Genomic DNA, 20920 nt, shown 5'->3' on the forward strand with positions numbered 1-20920 from the left:
TTGTACATACAGACGGTCGGACCGAACGTAACTTAAAACAGAACGATCGATTACCGAATAAAAGGACGGTTAGAGAGGAGGAAATTGCATCTTCATTTCCTCATAATGGGTTACACAGGAGCCAAGCACTACATACAGGAAAGTGTCCCCTTTTCTATTTTTCTACTAAATTCAAGGAAGGAATTAAGGAGGGCGAGGAAGATACCAAAGATGTTCATAAATGTTATTAGGAAGCAAAGTCAAAACCCAAAACCTTAAAAAAATTGGAAAAAGTAAAGAAATTCCGTGCAAGGGGATGCGTGTTTTGATGAGGGATGTTCTGCAGCTTGCATCATTCCATTCAGGATCAACCATCGAGCATCGCTCTTTCTGTCGAACTACGAAATTACAAGAGTGCCCCTACGACGACAGGGACAACCGCTTCCATTGGAGGTACAATTTGGTCCTCCAGGAACTTTTTCTGACCCGAGAAATAAATCGATATAAACTCTACCTCTACAACTTACCAGTATAGCAGGGTAACATTGCCTCTGAGATCATTACCTTGAATAGCGTTGTATGTGCAGCTCGTTTTTCTATGATTCAGGTCCTGATGTCAATAAGTTTCAACTTCAGCTTCATGTTACCCGCTTGCACTACTACCTCTTCCTTGGAGGGGTCCACTTTTAGAACCATTGCTTGCCTTCCAAGCGACAAAACATGCACCGAGCTACCCACTTCCGGAAGAACAGTCCTCTCATCTGCAGAACAAAAGGAAAAGATTATGAAACAATTTCGAACCGAGGATTTCTATTGTAGCATAAACAAGGAGAGCATTCAGATAGAGAGTCCAATCTTCAGTACCAAGTCTGGCCTTTGCCTCCTCTGAAGCTTCAGGAGAAGATAAAACGCTCTTTGTAGGCATGAGATCTTCGTTCTTCTCTTTTTTACCGTCTTGCGGCACTTTGGTAAATTTCTGCTGACTTGTGTTCACTCTAATTGGTTGGACTTTCTGTGCTGCGGACTCCCGAAATTGCCTTGCTTTACTATGGAGAATCGAACGAGCCCTAGTGGCAGCCTCCGATATTTCTTGCAGCTTTTTCTGCCTCAGCTTAGTGCCATGTCTCTCGATTTTCCTCTTGGAGATTAGCAGATTTTCGTGGAGGTCTCTTGATAGCCTAAAACGTGAAATAATGGGATCATTCTAAGCGCAAGAAAATAAAACTTCAATCAAATGCTAATGCTAATCTATAGTAAAGGGCTATCCAGTCAGCAAATCGTTCTCACTTGAGGTAATTCCGTGCCTCTTCTAGGAGATCTCGAGATTCTTGCTTGAATCTTTCCATGTCAATTATGACCTGCGAGTCACAGAGATTTCTATATCTCGTCAACGAGGTCTTAAACAGAACCCTCAAATTATCTCACTTGAAAAGACAAATGATGATTGGTGCCTAGTGCTTTGCCACTGGGAACCTCATTACAGATATCCTAAAGAAGAGATAACTACGTTCACTGAAAAAGAAGAGATGATTTCGGCTACCTCATTAATCTCTGCACTTGCTGCCCCGTAGAGTTCTCGAGCATCTTCGACAATTGGAGCAGGTAGTCCTAGTCTTTCTGCTATATTAATCGCATTTGAGCGCCCTACAAATAGATAAAAGTGGTTTCAACATGGGAGATTTATTAATTTCCTCTACTTTTGTAATCTAATTTTAAGATGTCACAGATGACTTTCACACTTCTATTGCAGGAGAGACAAGAACTAATTAAAACTCAAGTTGTGACCACTAATACCAATAGGAGCAGACCTGGTATTCCCCACAGAATCTTGTAAGTAGGCTTTAGCTTCACATCATCGAACTCCATACAAGCATTCTCAAAAGCTTCATTACTGTCAGAGTAACCAGAGACCTAATTAACCCAGAGCTGCTCTCGGAGCAATACACTGTATGCTGCACATATAATAAGAAACAACCATTTCTCTAGCTGCTTTAGATACCTGTACTTCAAGGTTTTGAGTTCACCATGGTGAGTCGTAGCTATTGTCAATAAAGAGTTCTCAGCAAAAGTTTCCAGCAATGACATTCCCAGTGCTGCTCCTTCGATAGGGTTTGTCCCTGCTCCAACCTAAATTTTTGTGCCTAACCAGTCATTGAAATAGGCAAGGGCAGTTCAGACAAATGCATAAAAACATAGTTATGGAAAGACTACTATTAACGTACTTCGTCCAGTAGCACCAGTGACTGGGTTGTCGACTCTGATTGAATGTCCTTCATCATGTAATGCATTGCATCAGAACATCCATTTCTTTCTAAATATCAAAAGTATAGGGGAAAGTATGCTTACATTGATTTGTTTCAAGTGTCCGGAGAAGGTAGACAGAGATTGCGACAAAGATTGTTCATCACCAATATCGGCAAATACTGAATCAACCCAAGGAATCTTCACTGATTCAGCCGATAAAACGTGAAGCCCTAAGATAAGGAAAACTGTATTGAGTTTCTACTGGCTAAACTTGGATCTGTATCTGAATTGAGATTGATTCTCACATCCAGCAGATTCAACTTACATGTAGAAGAAGTCACATGAGCCGAGAAAGTAAAGAAACAACATTAAAATGCCTACCTGATTTTGCCATCATAGTGGCTAATCCAACCGTTTTCAGGCACACAGTCTTCCCGCCCGTATTAGGTCCAGTAACAACAAGAACTCTAGTTTTTCGAGATATGAAGAAATCGACTGGAACTGGGCGAGCTTGTTTAAGTGCAACAACCTATAAATCAGCACTAACCAATATAAGGTTTGACACATTTATTCATGATCAGTAGGAAAAAGTGCTAAGAAAAGTACCCTCTCTTTTAAGGCCGAAAGATCAATATCTCTTTCATTCTTCCATGTAGCTCTTTCTGGCTGCATTTTTCTTCTCCCAATTTCCTAAACCCAAGAAGCACTACCGAAAATTAAGAGGAAAGAACTATACAAAGTATGAACAACAGAGAAAAAGATCAATAAAAAGAAACGGCGTCAATCTTGCAGTAACTTACTGCAGCTGCATCATTTATATCTTTCTCTGCCTTCTGTAAGCTTTGCCTGTGCTGCTGAAGTAACAAAGGATGATAAGCTTCAGGGAGAAACAATGTCCACTCCCCATTTTGCAGACCCTCTGAGATATTGTCGTGTTGAAACAGAAACAAATCTGGGCAACTCCCGCCATATGAAAGGCTATATGTTGCTCTAGCATTGATCTACGCATAAGAAACTCAAGCTCTGAGGAATTAATCTCCTAAAGAACTAGTACCAAGTATTCTCACGCTGAGTATATATCAGCAACTAACCACATCTAGTTTGACCATAGTGTGCAGTAGCATTTCGGTGTCTTCAAGATCCATTTGCATCTGTTCAACAAGTGAAACTAGCCAGCGAATCAGGAGAACACAGAATCAGGTCATAAAAGAAATTTCATGCTGCAAAAAGTGGAAACCTTCTTTGTTAGCATTAGGAGCACTTCATCCTCAGCCTTAGCCACTAATGCCCTCGCTTGTTGCAACTCGTCATTTAAAGGAACCGCAGCAAGTGGCTCTATGATGCTTCCACGACCTGAACCACTGCAATAGATTGTATTCAGCAGAACTCGATATATCCAATAATAAGATTGACCTGGCAGCGGAAAGACTTCTGTAGGCAAGGTTTAATACAACTATTTGTCACTGTAAGCTCAACATAATAAATTTCTGCAACTCATTCAGTTTCTGAGAACTCTTTTACACTAGGTCCTAGTAAAAATTCCTAATGCAAAACAAGTATCACCTTGATAACAACAGGCCTCCGAAGTTTGTCCGACTATCGACCCCTGAGCTTATGCACCACCTTCCATCAACATTACTGACTTCCTGAATCAAAGCCATAGGTATTAGCATTAGAAATACAATATGCTTACTCAGAACAAAACTGCAGAACCCAATTCGTAGACATACTAGGAAGGATGATTTGTCGTTCTCGCTCCTGATTAAACTGTCCATCAACTGATGTAGCTGAACAGAGAAACAGTAAAGAACTATTGAGAAATCCGTTAATGAAGGAAGAGATTACTGCCATCACATTTAAGGCATAAACTTTATAAAGAGCTGATTTCCAGGAATAGAGTACAAACATTCCTGTCAGAACGAGAGAATTGCAAAATGAGTGAGACTAGCTGATGATGCTTTTACCTTATTTTCAAGCATCTGCACCTGCTCACGTGCTCGCCTCAGCGAAGGACTCTGAAGCAATAAACAGGCACTCAAGTGGGATACAGACTATGATGACTGAACAATAGCTAAAAACAGAAAAAATCTTGAGTTCGAAAGAACGCACTGCGGAGTCTTTAACAGAGCCGTCTTCATCTATGACTTGCTGTATCAACTTGATTAGTGATCTCTTTACCACCATTTGCAGGATCTGAAAGTAAATACAACAATATGATAAGTCCATGGAAACACAAACAGAAGCTGCATTGGCTCCTAACTTATATCTCAATAGAGCTCCACTTACTACTTCAGTAAGAGGCATCAGGCGTCCGTGCCAGTCTGCATCTTCCTTGAGTACCGCCCTCAGGCTAAGCTGCAAACTTTCAGCAAATTGCAATAGAGAAGAGAAGGCTATTGCTTCATGTCCCGTTATTGGTGAGTCTCTCCATACGTGCTGAATCGCAGACCTTACCTTCAAGGACAAACAGAAATTTGGGGGACAGCAAAACCAACAGAAAGTAATGCAAGCAGACCTTAAACATTAGTTTATGGATATGAAACAAAGAGTTAATTTACAAGAACTAGAAGCTGCAATTCCATAAAAAAGGAGTTGAATCTGCAGCGACTGAATGGTGTCTGAAGATTGGTCGTGAAGGGCTTTAGCCAACAAACATTACCTAAATCTAACTAGAGCAGTTGGAAGCAAACCCAACATTGGCCGAAAGACGAGCTTTCCAGATCCAATAAGGGCTCAGGCATGATAACCTAAGCTAGTTGGATGTTCTAAAGGCTCAGAAACAGAGAAAGAGGAAACGGTTCCGAGCATTGATGCCTCTATGTTTAGCTTCCAGACTCCAGAATGGGAAAATAAACTAACCCACCAGAGCAACGTTAATGCCACCAAAGTCCAAGCTGAAACCGCCATGTTTGTGCATCTCCACGGCCGCATTAGTCTCCTCCAAAAGCCTCAAGCTGTCCTCATACGTCTGATTAAGAGAAGCCAGCTGGTTCTACAGTATCAAGCACCGAATTCAAATCAAGAACAATCACCAACCAAATCACACCAAAACAGGAACCCTTCAACTAATTTCAAGAATCGAGCTCACTCATGCTCACCTTTGTAGCCTTGCGGCCTAGTGAGGTGCCGGCAAAGGAGGCAACGGAGTCGCAGAGCTTATCCCATTCGAGGACTCTGAGACTGTTGCCGTGGGCGCATGATTTGTTTGGAACAGGGTCGGTCCTTGCAACCGAGGGCTGTTTGAGGAAAGCTTGGAACTTTAACTGAGTGGACCGTACAAGACCACCTGGGAAAGCAACGGAGACTGAGGGGACTGCGATTCTTGCAGATAGAATCATTGGGTCTTCTCCTCTTCACCTCAGACCGTTAAAAATGGCGGGGTTGGACTACTCCCTTATGTATACATGCAGCAGAGCAGATGAAGGTAAATGAGATAATAGCATAAAATAGACGTGACTCTTTTTTTTTTTTTTTTTGCGGCTAAGAAACATGACATGTTAACGGCTGTTTGATTGGCTCGATTCAACGGGAGAAGAAGATTTTGATTGCATTCCCGATAGGGCAATAACAGTTTCGAGTTAAAGAGTATCTCAAGAAGCGAGAGCAGAAGCAGCTCAGGGAACCGAGCGACGATATTACCAGGACAAAGAGTTCCTATACTAGGGAGTCCTGAAAACACTCAGGAGTCGATGAGCGTAACCTACGTCACAGCGAATAAGTACCAAGCAGAGGATTTTATCCATACCCATGAGTACCAAGTGCCTGAAGCATATGACCAGAAAGGGGCTCTCGATCAGGAAAAGCGGTTTTGATATTGCTTTGCGGAGGTACCATGAAGATAAACAAGAGGCCGGCTGGAAAGATTATCAGACTTAGAATGCCACCTTGAAGTTTGGTTGCAATGGGAAGAGGCCGACCCACGATGGGTATGAGTGTGATTTTGAGCACCAGGTAGAGAACATAAAGGCATGTATGATGAAAAGCGAGAATTATGATGAGTGAGTAACAGCAGCCTCCCCATCCCCACGTCCCCCCAGAGGCCAAAGGCGCAATCTTAGAAGCAGAAAGCGTGTAGGGAGGAGCAGGATAGGCTGCCCGTGTTTCGAATCAAGGAGGACTCACTTGAGGCTGTCAAGAGTCATCAGGTTCTTATCTTTTTTTAGGAGACTGTTAAGGGGAAAACTACTCACATACCCCAACACCTCCATGAATTTGGGTAAATTAAGCACGGAAGGAAGATTGTCTGGGCCCAGCCCCGCCAGGACTATGAGCATGGTTGCTCGGGTAGCTCAGCAGATGGGAGTCGAGCTCATGCAGGAGGTTGGTTGTTCTATCTGTTCCGAGGATTACACCTCCGAGAAGACAATTTTGAAATATATGACAGAAGGGATGCTGCTGCAAAAATTCCTCACCAAAACCAATATTGCTAGCCAGAGTGTTGTGATAATTGATGAAGCTCATGAGAGCACACCTAGTACGGATGTCTTTTTCGGATTGGTCATGGACATTACTCGCTTTAGGCCTGATATGAAGTTGCTTATCTCCAGTTCAACCTTGGACATGGACAAGACCTGCGATTTTTCAACGCACCTGAGAAAATCGTGATTCTAGGAATGCAGTGCTCCATCAGTATTCAGCACACTGTAGCAACTGAGTACAATTTACTTGGATGCAGCTGTTGTGGCTGCCCTCCAAGTCCATGCAAGGGAAAAAAATTCACAGGAGATATTCTGGTGTTTGATTCATTGTAACTGAAGCTGCTGTAAATCAGGATTATGTATATGAGGCAGATTCCCAAAGTGAGCCTCAAGTGGTTGGTCGAGATTTCTCTTGGATGGGAATTGCAGCGTCTAGAAGGACCAAAGTTAACTTGTCTTCCTTGTTTGGCCGACAATTTTCTGCAGTTTTTCCAGTACTATACATCCCTGAATTTTTCTTTTTTGGAATGTATGCGATCCCGGACTTTATTTCTCTGTATTTATGTTTGTGCAGTTTGACATTATTTTCAGTAACTGTTTCAGGCAAAAACATCTATTATAATTGTGATCTGGACCCAACGTTATATAATTTAGAAAACATGTATCAAAGTCTTGATAATAGGTAGTTCCTTCCTCTGATGCATATAGCTTTCCTTCCTCGCAAGTCACATCTGTTCTATGGCTCTGACTTCTGGTCCACACACCATATGGAGAAGCATGCTGGAATTTTCGACTTCGTATCAGCTAAGAGTCCTACTGTCCTCCCTCATCAAAGGACCCAAAATCAAAGAGACGAACGAATTTTCTCTATCAGGAAGATCATTAAGATGTATAACCGTGCCTTCCCTGACTGAGTTTCCTATACAAAATCTCACAAGATCAGAAAAAGGGTGTGTGTAGTGTGGGCATTCCTTATGGACTACGGAGTGGCCACCATGGCTTATCAAGGCCAATATATGGATTTCTATCAGATATCATCTCATCTCATCTCGGCCTTGAAAGAGGTCATGCATAGCCTTCTGGATTTGCCCGGCAAGTTTTCCTCTTTTCTATGTATCCAAAAATGCATTTTTCCTCACTAAATGCATTTTCCCTTCCTATCCGTTCTTATCGGTTCTGCTTGGCGCTACCGAATGATGCTTCAAGTGGAGTCTTGTTCCTTCTAACAACCTCAAAATTCTATATAACACATGGAATAACCTAAATGATTCTGCAACTGTCATAATCAGCACAAGAAGGCCAGAAAATCCCACTTATGCCATTTCGGTCGAATTCTACGTCCCCACCGGTGTCTCATCTATTCTGGCGCAGAAGGAACAGAAAGAGATACATATCTACTAGTGAATGTTGCTCACATCAATCTCCTCTCTTAGGAGCATTGCTCCTGCACTACCGTCCATATAGCCAAAATGTTGCTTCCACTTGGGGTTCTTGACAATCATTTTCTGACCGATTTCGATGGTTTTTGAGTTGGTCACTCGAAACGATTGATCTGTTGTTCCTAGGAAAAAGTTGTTTCGTAGTTGTCAAAAAAAAAAAGAGCAAATATGTGACAGCATGCGGACAACAAATGAAGGAACACCATAATTCACTTCCACCGAAGCTTAGTTTTAATCCAAACTCAGTATATTCTTAATCTGTATTTGCTCAGTCGGATTTGTCGACATTCTAAAATCTTTGTTTATCAAATATAAACATCCATTCCATTGATTTAATAGAATTGCAGAAATAAATTTGGACTTACCTACACCCAGGATTTTGATCAAGGGGGTGAATCCTTAGCGAGGGCAAAATGGAAAGTAAGTTATGTTGCTGAGTTAGGGGGTGAATATAAGTAGTTTTACTAATAATTGAAGAAATAATTATATTATTCCATATAACATCAAAATTTTAGGAGGGCAACTGTCAAACCCAGCTCGTTTGGGTCAATCCCCGCTTACATATATAGATGCCACCCTCAAGTTAGTTCTGTGAGTAAGTGTTTGCCGTACATGAGATCATTTCCTTCTAACTCGAACAATATAGCCCAAGAAAATAATAATTAGAGTAAATATAAAAAATATATATATTATACTCTGCTCATTTTACTCACTTTCAAAATTGTTCTTTTTCTATTGTATTTTTTCCCATTAAGTTTTTTGTTATTCCGTTAAGTTTTCAGTTTTTTATGTGCTTTTTTATTAATATTTCATTAATTTTTTTGAAAATTTAAATTTTATATTTTAGAAAAATAAAAACATAAAATTGAAAAACTTGAAAAAAAATAAAAATGAAGATGAAGATGCTTGAAGAGGAGTTAGGGATGGTAGTGGAGGGCCCTTGCCCCCTTCCACACCGGGATTTTGTAATTTGTTTCAAGAAACATGATGGGGATAAAATCTCGACTTAATAAGGCCCAAAGCGGATTACCACCTCTTAAGAAAAGTTATGATGAATCTGCTTGCTCCCTCCACCATTGCGTACTTTTTGCTTTTTATTATTTTATTTTTGAGTATTATTTGATAATCATTTCCTTGGCAAAAAAAATGAGAAATTATAAGTGATTTATAAATAAAATAATTTTCAAAGTATGTGTTTTATATTTTAATAACTTTTATCCTTGACTGTCTTTAAAGGAGATCGGACTTTTTTGTTACTATGAGTCAGCGATTATATTTAAGTATTATGCATGGAATCTCTCAACATCAAAAAGAAATTTTTACTATTATTATCCGGAAGAATCTCACAGGCCTACTGATAAAAAGATAATCACTGTCAAGAAGAACCTGCGTACAAATGCTCCAAATGGATAATTCAGAACATAGGTTTAGGATATGCAGCCAACCTTTTCTTTTTTTATTTCTATTTTTACCATTATCATAATTTAATAAATAAGCATAGAGAGGTTCTTGGTTTGGGTGTAATGATTGCCGGCGGCCGGCGAATATTCATATCATAGCTACCACAAGTGGGTCCAAAAGCAAAATACCAATAAAACCTTTTCGGTTTTCCCTTCCCTTTTTTATTTTTTTCGATATAGAATAACTTTTTCAAGGTTTGACTCATTTTCACCATATTCCATATCCACTACTTCTCATCAATCCAGGAGACATCAATTTCCACTCGATGCTTAGTCGAGTGTGAATTAAATCACATGTTGTATTCATCTTTTAGATATTGATTATGCTGAGCATAAAAATTCTTAATAAAATACTTGAACCGAATCATATCTTTCGTACTCAATATTAGATCTAATAAAATTTTTCGATTTGATTTAAGATTATTATCTTTTTTTGGGTGCTAATTACTAATTCATCGTAGTCCAATAAAGAAAATTTGCCCCTACTCATCAAGCCACTCTAGCCATTGACTTGGGCCCCTCCCTTTCGAAGAGGAAAGGTTCAAGTGATGCGCCTTTCTTCTGGGCTAGTGCAACTAAGAACCGAATTAAGTTCGAGATTTTAAATCAAGATAGGGTATAGTACAGTAGTACACATCTCGCCCGGTGATCAAGATATTTCAAATTCAATACACTGTGAAACTACCGGTGTCCATTCATTAGATATTTATTATTTTTATTTCAATATATTAGATCCATGGACCTCCTTTGTAATCGGAAAAAAAAAAAAAGCTTGAGATTTCAAATCTTCCTCGTAACCAATTACCAAATCAAGTTAATATTAAGCGTTTTAGAATTATAAGCATGTAAACACCATCCGCGTCCAGCTAAGCCGTGTTATATATTTTATTAAATATCTTCATCCAACAAATGATTCTTGAAGATCCGGATTATGAAATGGGAGAAAAGAATATATAGATAATGAGGATCAAGGCTGCCATACTTTTTCCTTTTTGGGGAGATCAAGGCTGCCATACTTATGAAAAAAAATCATAATCGCATACTTTATTGAATTTTTTAAAAAATTCATTTTATTTTTTCAATAAGATTACGAAATATTATCTATCTATTAAGGAAGACTAATACTTAATTAGGACATCCACATGTTTTTAGAGAATCTCCTACATGTCAAAGGAATTTAAGGAAATCTCGTGTCGTGATGAAAAACTTCTGTTTTCTTTTGGGGGGGGGGGGGGGGGGGGGGGGGGGGGGGGGGGGGGTTGAAGATGTGATTTATTAGTCCTATGACTTCGCTGCCCATTTTTTAGCACATGCAAAACCGAAAAGTAAGGAATAGTTTAGTCAGGTCAAGCATTAACTGAACCTTTTTCTCTTTTTTTTTTTAAAAAAATTTAAATACACATTAAAATAAGCTGAATCTCAATATAATATATCAGTTCTCGGTTTCTCAACTCAAACCACAAGATCAGCACTTCACCACAATATTAACTGTTACATTGAGTCGATCGCCTGAACATATATTGAATTATTAAGTTCTTTACCCATCCCTTTTTTTTTTTTTTGTGATTTTCAAATCTGGTGAAAGTATCAATTTACTAACACATTAGTTTATATTTTTGAGAAATTTTTACATGACCTTGTGTCACATGATACGGAATCATCACAGCTGTCCGCTCGTGAGTGGAACGTGAGACTCATGAGGAGTAAACTGCTGTGATTCTCTTTGGAATATAGTGTCTCATATTCTTAAAGACGATGGCTCCTGGGATCTAGACAAGCTATCTATGGAACTTCCTAAGAGTATCCGAGAACTTCTGCCTGGTGTGCCTAGGAGCATGCTGGGGGAGGGACAAGATAAATTGTTCTGGAATTTCCCGATGAATAGTCAATTCACTACTAAATCTACTTATGCCTTGGCTTGTGGTCGTGATCCTAAAGAGGATAAGAAAGATTGGGCATGGGTACGGAAGGTTAAATTTCACTCCAGGGTCCTTAGTTTCTTATGGCTATGATGTCACCACAAGGTCCCTTGTGCAAATCATCTTTGCAACCGGGGCATGAATGGTTCCCCTATTTGTCAGCTCTGCTCCCAAACAAAGGAAACCCTTATCTATATTCTCCACGAGTGCTCTGTTCCAAAAGATTTTTGGAGCAGGTTAGAGTGTCCTAATTCTAAGCTGGCCACTTTTTGGTTACCAATCCATGAACGGATACGAACTAATTGTGAGGCTTATCAGGTGCATTCATTAAATATTCCATGCAATATCATTTTCCTTTATGTTTTACGGTCGCTATAGAAGCAGAGCAATGCTGCTATTTTTAACAAGGCTAAAGTTTCTGAGTTCCTATCTCACATATGTCCTCGATCCCGGCCCCTACTATCGAGGATCGCACCAATGGACCGACTACTCTTGCCTTCCGCCTACTCATGCCAGCCTTTTGTGGCTCAACACTTTTTTGCTCGGTTTTGTGCAAGTTTTGGCTCCTCGAAAGGTAACTGCTGGTCTGTACCAATCAAAGAGGTTTGCTTCTTTGGTTTGACTACCTGAGATTGGGTCATTAAGCAATAGGTCGATTGGATTATGTCCGTTAATTGCGGTCTGTAGGGAATCTTGTGCATGGATTCCGGTATGGGACATCCTACTACTATACTCTGTAGTGACTTTTTCATTATAGGGTAGTTTTTCATGGTGGATTTAGGACTAAGGATGCGCTCCCCTTCCTGAATTCCACGGGGTCCACGATGAAAATAAGCTAGTAGGTATTGTTTGAATTTAGTAGTTCAAGATTGCATATTGTAATTGTAAACCTACTATTTGTAGGTGATTTTTCACTCATTATTCTTTATAGTTTGTCCGCTGATAAACTATTTTCTCTGTTCTTGTAATGTCTGCATGGGGACATTTTTCATAGTATCCATTTTTACTGTGAATTTATAGAATCTACGTTTACCATTCAAAAAGGAAAAGGAAAAAAAAATTAAATTGGGGGAATGGCACTGGCAATGGCAACAAAACAGCAGAAACTGTCGCCGCCGCCGCTGATGTTGTTCTTTTTGTCGCTTTGTGCTCCATTCTTCTTGCATTTGCATTTCCCCCCGGCCGGGCTCTTCTCCCGCAATAAATCCCCCCGCTCTCCTCTCCTCTTCTTCCTCCTCTGTCCCCCGAAACACGCAGACTGCGCCTCTCTTCTCCTCGAACCCCAGCCCATTGCCATCGCCCTGGTTTTTCAGACAAACTGACAATGGGTGTCGAGAAGGAGGAAGGGTCATTGTCGCCGCCGCGCAAATCGCTGTTTCGTTACAACTCCCCGCTGACCCAGGTGAGCCTCATCGGTCTCGTGTGCTTCTGCTGCCCCGGCATGTTCAACGCCCTCTCCGGCATGGGCGGCGGCGGCCAGGTCGACCCCACCGCTGCCAACAACGCCAACACCGCCCTCTACACCACCTTCGCCCTCTTCGGCGTCCTCGGCGGTGGAATCTACAACCTCCTCGGCCCCCGCCTCACCCTCGCCGCCGGCTGCTCCACCTACGTCCTCTACGCGGGCTCTTTCCTCTACTACAACCACTACCACCACCAAGCCTTCGCCATCGTTGCTGGAGCCATCCTCGGAGTCGGCGCCGGGCTCCTCTGGGCCGGTGAAGGGGCCATCATGACCGCCTACCCTCCCGCCAACCGAAAGGGTACCTACATCTCCATCTTCTGGAGCATCTTCAACACGGGCGGTGTCATCGGAGGTCTCATCCCCTTCATTCTCAACTACAAAAGCCAGGCGGCATCCGTCAATGATGCCACCTACATCGGCTTCATGTGCTTCATGACAGCCGGCACTCTGCTCTCTCTCGCCATCCTCCCACCAAGGAAGGTAATTAATTTTTGTAGAACAAAGTTTCAATCTTTGATTCCGATCATGCCCGCACTGGGATATCGGACTGATAGTACTTTGAGTGTCTATTACAGTAGGTAATAGTAAACTGTCTAGATTGTCTAGAATCATGAATGTATCGTGATACTATTTTTATATATCTTGATTGGAAGGGATGACCATTCCGTTATTAGTAGTGTGCCTCGTGGCTACAGCCTAGTGGCTCGGTCGGTTCAATTATATTTGATCACTTGCTCAGGTGATTCGGGATGATGGAACCCGCTGCACCAACATGAAGTACTCGAACATCTCGACTGAGGCGACTGAGATCCTCAAGCTGTTCCTCAACTGGAAGATGCTGCTTATCGCCCCTGCTGCCTGGGCAAGCAACTTCTTCTATAGCTACCAGTTCAACAACGTCAACGGTGTCCTCTTCAACATCAGGACCAGAGGGTTCAACAATGTCTTCTACTGGGGGGCACAGATGCTGGGATCAGTTGGGATTGGGTACATATTGGACTTCAGCTTCTCAAGTCGGAGGATGAGGGGATTTGTTGGGATCATAGTGGTGGGTCTTCTGGGGACTGCCATCTGGGGAGGCGGGTTAGCCAATCAGGTGAAGTACTCCCGCGATGATGTGCTCGATAAGTTGGATTTTAAGAGCTCGGGGTCTGGTTTTGCTGGTCCTTTCGTGCTCTACTTCAGTTATGGGCTGTTAGATGCTATGTTCCAGAGCATGGTTTACTGGGTAATCGGGGCACTGGCAGATGATTCTGAGACCCTCAGCAGGTGAAACACTGTTATGAGCCGAACTCAAATTGCTTTCTTGTGGTGTACCTTCTTCAGTTATAGCAGGATTTAGCAAACCTCAAAAGGAAATTTTTGGTAGTTCATCCTAGTGGCAAAGATATTGGATAAGCTTAGATCCTCTTACACTGGCATTACTGTTTGGTTTCAGAGAGTGCGGGAATAATTTTCCAGTCAAATTGCTCTTAACAAGACGGTGTTAATAATCTGATCACTTGTTACGTTATTCTTTCTGCTTGTTAGGAAAAAGGTGTGCGACTGATTTTGTAGAATCAAAGTTTAGTACATAAATGTTATAATATCTTCCTTTATGTTCAACTTTTGATTCCTGTACTTACAATTGAATCAAGCATAATTTTATCAGCTTTTTTTGACGGCCTTTAGCTTTGTATTTTCAGATACAGTGGGTTCTATAAGGGAGTTCAGAGTGCAGGAGCGGCAGTCGCCTGGCAAGTGGATACCCATAAAGTCTCGTTCTTGAATCAGCTCATCATCAATTGGTCTCTCACGACAGTGAGCTATCCTCTTCTACTAGTTCTCGTGATGTTGGCTGTGAAGGATGAGGAGGAACCCGCGAAGGAAGCCGCTCTTACTTCGACTGGTCCGGTTTATACAACTGATGCTAAAGTCTAGGAAATATAACCTGTTCAGAATCTTTCTTTTTCATGCTTATCTTCTCTCTTGCCCTTCTGGAGGTGAATGGTCCATCCCGGAAGCTAGCAGGCTCTTGAAATATGAAATTCTCCTTGTGTAAATGATACATTCAACAGTGTATCAAAGTTGGAATCAGAAAAGTTTGTGTTCTCATCGGAATTTGCTGTCAGATTCTTTGATAATCACCTGCTAAAACAAGCCAACTAGAAAGTTGCCTAAGTGCCGCACTGTTTCTGGAATCGAAGCTTGTCTGTAGAGTTTTCCTGTCATTTTCATGTCTGAATAAATCCTAATGTATGGTACAAACAGAGGACTACAACCGTGTCAGGTAAGGTATTATAGCTCCATGCAAGCAAAAAGATTATCTGTGTACTTTCCTTGCCATCAACACCATGCAAGCCGGGTCTCAGCTTGTCCTAGTAGTTGGCATTGTAGCCTCGGACTAGGAAATGCATATTATGTGGACTCTCTGCAGGAATTACAATGAGCCGATCAAAGATGGGGTAAATGGTGTTATGGCCTAGAACAGGTTTCATTTGTCTCCTGTCAAAGCAAAAGATTCGAGAAATTCAAACCCGAATAGGGAATTATATGCAATGGAGCTTCGATTTGGAACCAGCTGCAACTCCTAAGATTCGAGGAGATGCAAGTTGGATTTAATTGTATGAGAGTGTAGCTATCCTGTTCTAAGACAATGGTGTTGTCGTAATGTGTCTAAATGTCGTCAATCCCGTTGCCGACCTCATTGTTGTACGTTTATAGTTTAAACTTACTGAACAGTCCAAAGCAGTCCCAATTGATTGAAGACCCACCCTAATTGCACGGGCAAGCAAAAGTTGCTATCGACAGATTTATGAAGACATTTCCTTCCCGAAGGTAACAAAAGCTAAATACCAAGGAACTGATCATGACATGAATATATAATCTGACATTGAGCAAGAATTCATACGCAAGGAGGCATAGTCGCGGAGTTTGTCTCGACTCGTGACCCTTAAGAACATTATCTTTTATCTTTTATCTAGTCATTCTCATTAGAAACTGCCTCAAATGGACGTCATGCGCCCGTGTCACTGGCTCTCTTGCGTAGCAATATTTGATTGCTGAGAAGTCGAACTGATTATAAGTTCTGAATGTCTACTTGAGAGGTTCATACATTTAACGAACTGTTTCTGATGCTCGTCACGGAGCCGTGAAATTGATGCAGGTTTAGGATGAAGTACTGTCTTCAGAAACTTGAACGAACAAACACGGAGAATAGACTTCTTCTATGAATGGAATAGTTTGATTGTTAAAACTTTTCTAAGTGGATCCGCACAATACAGGACTAGTGAACATTACTGTTAATCTCCGCCCCCACATATTCTCTTCAATTTTTCCATCCCTTTTAAGCTCCAAAAACAGAAAACGAATCGATTGAAATGTTAATTATCTTCTTGTTCTTTCTCCTTATGCTGTAGCAGCTGCTGGTGTGTCCTTATCGTCTGAGCTCGGAGCTGCGTCTTCCTTTTTCTCCTACTGAGCCTCCTTTTGCTCCTCCTTTTTCACCTCCTCTGGCTTCTCAGAGACAGCAACAGCAGCAGCAGCCTCATCCTTGGTTTCCTCGGCGGCAGCTTCAGCCTTATCCTCGGTTATGGTCTTGACTTCAGCCTCTGCTGCACTGTTGCTCTCAGCCGCTTCCTTATTCTCGGTCTCACCTCCATTGTTTTCGTTCTCCTGAAAGTACAGTTCCATATAATTCCACGTCAGGCAGAGGAAAGGGGGTAAGTCGGTGACTTGGGTCATGTCGTACGTTTTTTGGTGATACCACAAAACTGTGAATTTCATAGCTCAGGTCATGCTTCAAAAGTTGGAGCTGGTTTTCTCCATGGAAACAAATCTAGGAGAAGTTTTCAAGCATAGCTTGGTAATTCACGATATGGAAGACTGTATAATACGTGCTTCAGCCGCTTAACCGGACATGTTGAATCGCAAAATCTTTTGTCAGGAGCAATGCACTGCATTATTTCCAATGGAAGTGAGTATCGAATAAATGTTTTCGATGTATTGCAGTCAATGAAGTTTTTGAACACGGGAAGAAAGATGGTTTTCCGGGAAGTTTATAACTGCAAATGGAAAAAGACAAAGACCGAGAAAAGAAAAAAAGGAACTGACCTTAGCAGCAGCCTCGGCCTCAGCCTTGGCAGGGCTGGCAGGAGCCTCCTTGGGGACGGCCTCGGGGGCAATGTCCAAGTCCTTAGGTCTGCTCGCACAACCTCCCATTATTGATTTAGAATATCTCGAGATATCGAACTTTTTTTTTTTTGGTGGGGGGAAGAATTGGGCGAGACTTGGAGGTGGAGGGAGCAAGTTTCTATATAGGATCTATCAAACCAGTAATTAACAGATTCTGAGGCTGAGGAATTGCAGGGGAGGCCAGGAGGCTGATTTTATAGATGGAACCTGTTTCCTAATAATAACCAAGGAAAGGGAAACTGTTTTCCATATTTATCCATGCGGAGGAGCTTGTTTTAAGCAGAAGGTCTCTTGACCTGTTCTTTCGGCTGGGATTAATGGCTGACAGTGATCAATAGAGGCTGTCACGTCTGGTTTTTCTGTTGGGCATGTCCGGGAAGTTGATCATTGACGGTTGAGCTAGTTGAATCGATGTTGTTCCAAGGCGTACGCTAATATCCGCCGAGGTCATAAACCATACTATTCGAGTCTTGGTCATTGATTATTCCTAAAGGACTACTTAGTAGGGGGAGCCCACAAGCACTAACCCCTAAGCATCTCGGAGTCGATCCATCATCTCTTTCTTTGGTGGAACACATTAGGATCCATATTAAGGTTTGCGGGAACATGAGATAGGCCGAATCGGCATGAGATATTGGTATTACAGAGGTACGAACCAAATAAGTCATTCCATCACGATGGACGAACTACAAGTGAACAAAATGATGGCAATACCCATTAAGGGTGTTAGAATCTGAGTACCATATTTTTTTCACAATACCCAAACCATACCCTGTAAGGGATATATTCCAAGATTTTGGAACCATACTCTACTTTGTTAAGTCCAAGAACCGAAACATGTATTATATCACAAGTTTCGGATACTCTATTGGAACCTATAAAAAAAAATTTATCGCTAAATAAAATCGAAAATGCATCATCTATAATCAGTAATCATGCAAAACAGAATGTCGACGTAGATTTAGATTAATTCACAATACATCTACAATAAAGAATAATATGTCTCATCAATCCATCTACAAAACTAAACATCCGTAATACGATCTCACACAACAATGAGATAAGTTACTGAAGAAGAAAGGGGGAAATCAAGAATGTCTCAGACATAGAGGAGAACGATGGGGTGGGTTACTGGTTTGGTTTCACTTCAGTATTTTTTTTTTTAGTGAATGTCCGGATATCGGTTCCAGTTTCGATTCTGGGTACCTTACATGCAATACTCGGAATCAGAATCGGTTTTTATCAGCTCCTTATTTTAATACCCGGACTTTACCCTATTTTCAATAAGAGTTACCCAAACTCTATCCTAACGGGTAGGTTCCTACCGGTTTCGAGTATACCCCGGTATCCATGCACACCCGCGCATGCATGGATGATTGTTCTATAGAAAGCCTTGCCAATGTAGGTATCATTGGGCTGGGCCTCGTATGAGCCTAATCCATCTTTTAATTTACTGAGGCCCAGTATCACGTGGGGCCCAGCAACAAATAGCTGGTCATTCGGTCCTCTTTTGTTTGATTCCACCCATTGGAAAAATTAAATAAAAGTATCAAAGAACCCCCTTGATTTTGTGGAATTACGGCTAAGGACAGATTACTTCATTGAAAGAAAATAATTTGTATTAAAAAAAAGCAATATAAATTTACAACAACAAATGAACAAAAGGGGAAAAAAATCATTCTCAAATTAGATAGAGAAAGAGACGTAGAAAAAGTGGGAGATGGGAAAGAGTGAAGATAAAAATGGGGTAGCGAGTAGTAGTTATCATTGAGAATCTATTATTATAGCTTTAATCTAATGGTTGTAATTAATCATAATATAATTAGTTTGGGCAATTTTTGAAATGAGAAGGTGAGACTAAGGTCGTCCTTTGAGCTTTATAATAGAGGTATTGTTACTGTAGGCTTTTTCTGTCCCTTTTTTTTTTGAATTTGCTATCGCGGGGATTATGTAATGGATCGGAGCGAATTCATGGGCGGAGCTAGATTTGGACCTGCATAGAAATAGTAAAATTCCTGTTATCAAAATCGAATTCTTGACATTAAGATCCGTAGATAGTATATACGGGAAGTTATACAAGGTTCCAATGGAATGGAAATTGGACCGTTTCATTTCATGTAAGATCGGTGTGTGGCCCCCCACTCACATGACAATGAAGCTATGAGCTGTAAAGATCAATCATTCGTTCCCTTGTCCATTACTCTATACCTCTCTGTCCCTGGCAACGGCAGTACCGGAAATTCCCATGGCACCTTCTAGAAATTAGACATTTTCAAGGTTCTTTTTAAATATTTTTAATATAAAGGTTTTCTTTAAATAAATTTTGCTCTTTCATAAATATAATCAAAAATAAATATTTTTAAAAATTAAAGCACGTATTTTAAAAACTATCTCAGTTATAGCCAATCTTTACTTGTTTGATTTCAAAGTGTGATTTAACTTAGTTCTACCCACAACAAAGCAAAATATCTCATACAAAGTCAAAAAATGAACTTAATACATAATCATTTATACTATTTTTTTTCAAAATTAAAATCTGATTTTAAATTCTTACTTTCAAGCTAAACAAAACATTAATTTTTAGCATTTTTCATTATTTACTATATTTTTTTATTTTTTTATTTTACCCTTTTTTAGTAATATACTTCTACTTCAATCCTCGTCCTATTTTCTTCATTGTTGAACTTTCCCCTTCCCTCATTTTCGATAATATCTATATATGTCTGTTAGAAAAGTTACGCTTTGGTGGAAAAATAAATTAAAAAAAGAAAAAGAAAGAGAAAATTGACTCATCGACGGACAGAAACAGGAAGAAAGGGAGCGAGACAGCCAAATAGAAAGGAGGAAGGCGGTTGTTTGTTTTGTTGCCCTAACCCTAACTTCCTCTCTGCAATTCCTCCCCAAAAAAAAAAAAAAAAGGGTTCCTCTCTACCATTTTCCTTCCGCCGATTGCTCCCCCGATCCCCCCACCCCCCTCTAATTCGGCGTCCCTTCAAATCCGTTCCCATCAGAAACCCTAATCCCTTGACCTGGTCTCCTCCTCCGTCCGGCGGGTTTTGAACCCGTCCCCCAAAGCTCGCTGCAGAAACACAAACCCTTCCCCCTCCAACCCAAAAGTCAATGAACTCCCAGCAGCTGCTCCGGAGGCTCTCCCTCCTCCTCGTGGTGGTGGGTGCGGTCGTCTTCTGCTCCCTCTCCGCCGTCCGATCCGACCCAGGGTTCCCCTCTTCGGCTCTACGGCTGCCGTCAGAGAAGGACGAGAGCAAGGACATCTGCTACGGGTCGCCCCAGCCCATGTCGTGCCCGATCAATTGCTTCCGGACCGACCCCGTGTGCGGCTCCGACGGGGTGACGTACTGGTGCGGCTGCGCTGACGCGGCCTGTGCCGGAGTCCGCGTGGCGAAGCAAGGGTTCTGTGAGGTCGGGAATGGCGGGTCGGGTCCGGTTTCGGGTCAGGCCCTGCTCCTCGTCCACATCGTCTGGCTCATTGTCCTCGGATTCTCCGTCCTCTTTGGTATCTTCTGACCCTTCTTCCCGATCGAGGCTGGCTCATGATTGTAGAGAATTTCCCTCCGAGGTTTGGTCTCCTCACTACAAAACACCGCTGGGAAATTTGGCTGGAGTTTTTTTTTTTCCTATTTTTAGTTTTTTTTTTCATCCGAATTTGTGTACGTAAGAGAAGATACTTCATTCAGATGTTGTGGCTTTGTTGATTCTTTGTGGGTAAATATACACACACCAGTTCTTGACTTCGACTCTATATGGCTTATTGATCGCATACTCTCTCCGCTTGCTGATCGTCGTCTGGTACTGTTTTTTGCAT

The 20920-nt window shown here is 41.4% G+C and overlaps 4 protein-coding genes across 4 annotated transcripts; 2 read left to right on the forward strand and 2 right to left on the reverse strand.

Moving 5' to 3' along the window:
* Positions 1 to 69: 69 nt before the first annotated feature.
* LOC116197109 (endonuclease MutS2) lies at positions 70 to 6132 on the reverse strand. The gene is made up of 21 exons (XM_031527135.1): positions 5969 to 6132; positions 5322 to 5616; positions 5087 to 5215; positions 4510 to 4677; positions 4333 to 4416; positions 4188 to 4238; positions 3954 to 4010; positions 3787 to 3869; positions 3461 to 3584; positions 3315 to 3374; positions 3024 to 3224; positions 2830 to 2913; positions 2605 to 2752; positions 2326 to 2453; positions 2202 to 2249; positions 1979 to 2106; positions 1788 to 1870; positions 1520 to 1623; positions 1267 to 1337; positions 844 to 1157; positions 70 to 740 (listed from the first exon to the last, which is right to left on the reverse strand). The coding sequence occupies exons 2-21, from the start codon at positions 5559 to 5561 to the stop codon at positions 583 to 585; spliced, it is 2463 nt and encodes an 820-aa protein (XP_031382995.1). The 5' UTR covers positions 5562 to 5616; positions 5969 to 6132; the 3' UTR covers positions 70 to 582.
* Positions 6133 to 12622: 6490 nt separating this feature from the next.
* LOC116197541 (UNC93-like protein 1) lies at positions 12623 to 15024 on the forward strand. Its single transcript, XM_031527710.1, has 3 exons — positions 12623 to 13404; positions 13664 to 14193; positions 14610 to 15024. Exons 1-3 carry the CDS (start codon positions 12784 to 12786, stop codon positions 14842 to 14844), a joined length of 1386 nt encoding a protein of 461 aa, XP_031383570.1. The 5' UTR covers positions 12623 to 12783; the 3' UTR covers positions 14845 to 15024.
* Positions 15025 to 16098: 1074 nt separating this feature from the next.
* LOC116195134 (translation initiation factor IF-2-like) lies at positions 16099 to 17302 on the reverse strand. Its single transcript, XM_031524109.1, has 2 exons — positions 17017 to 17302; positions 16099 to 16578 (listed from the first exon to the last, which is right to left on the reverse strand). The coding sequence occupies exons 1-2, from the start codon at positions 17122 to 17124 to the stop codon at positions 16378 to 16380; spliced, it is 309 nt and encodes a 102-aa protein (XP_031379969.1). The 5' UTR covers positions 17125 to 17302; the 3' UTR covers positions 16099 to 16377.
* A 2586-nt stretch (positions 17303 to 19888) lies between these two features.
* LOC116195698 lies at positions 19889 to 20855 on the forward strand. The gene has a single exon (XM_031525008.1). The coding sequence runs from the start codon at positions 20218 to 20220 to the stop codon at positions 20620 to 20622; it is 405 nt and encodes a 134-aa protein (XP_031380868.1). The 5' UTR covers positions 19889 to 20217; the 3' UTR covers positions 20623 to 20855.
* The last annotated feature ends 65 nt before the right edge of the window (positions 20856 to 20920 follow it).

Source organism: Punica granatum, chromosome 2 (assembly GCF_007655135.1).
Source record: "Punica granatum isolate Tunisia-2019 chromosome 2, ASM765513v2, whole genome shotgun sequence".
NCBI lineage: Eukaryota > Viridiplantae > Streptophyta > Magnoliopsida > Myrtales > Lythraceae > Punica > Punica granatum.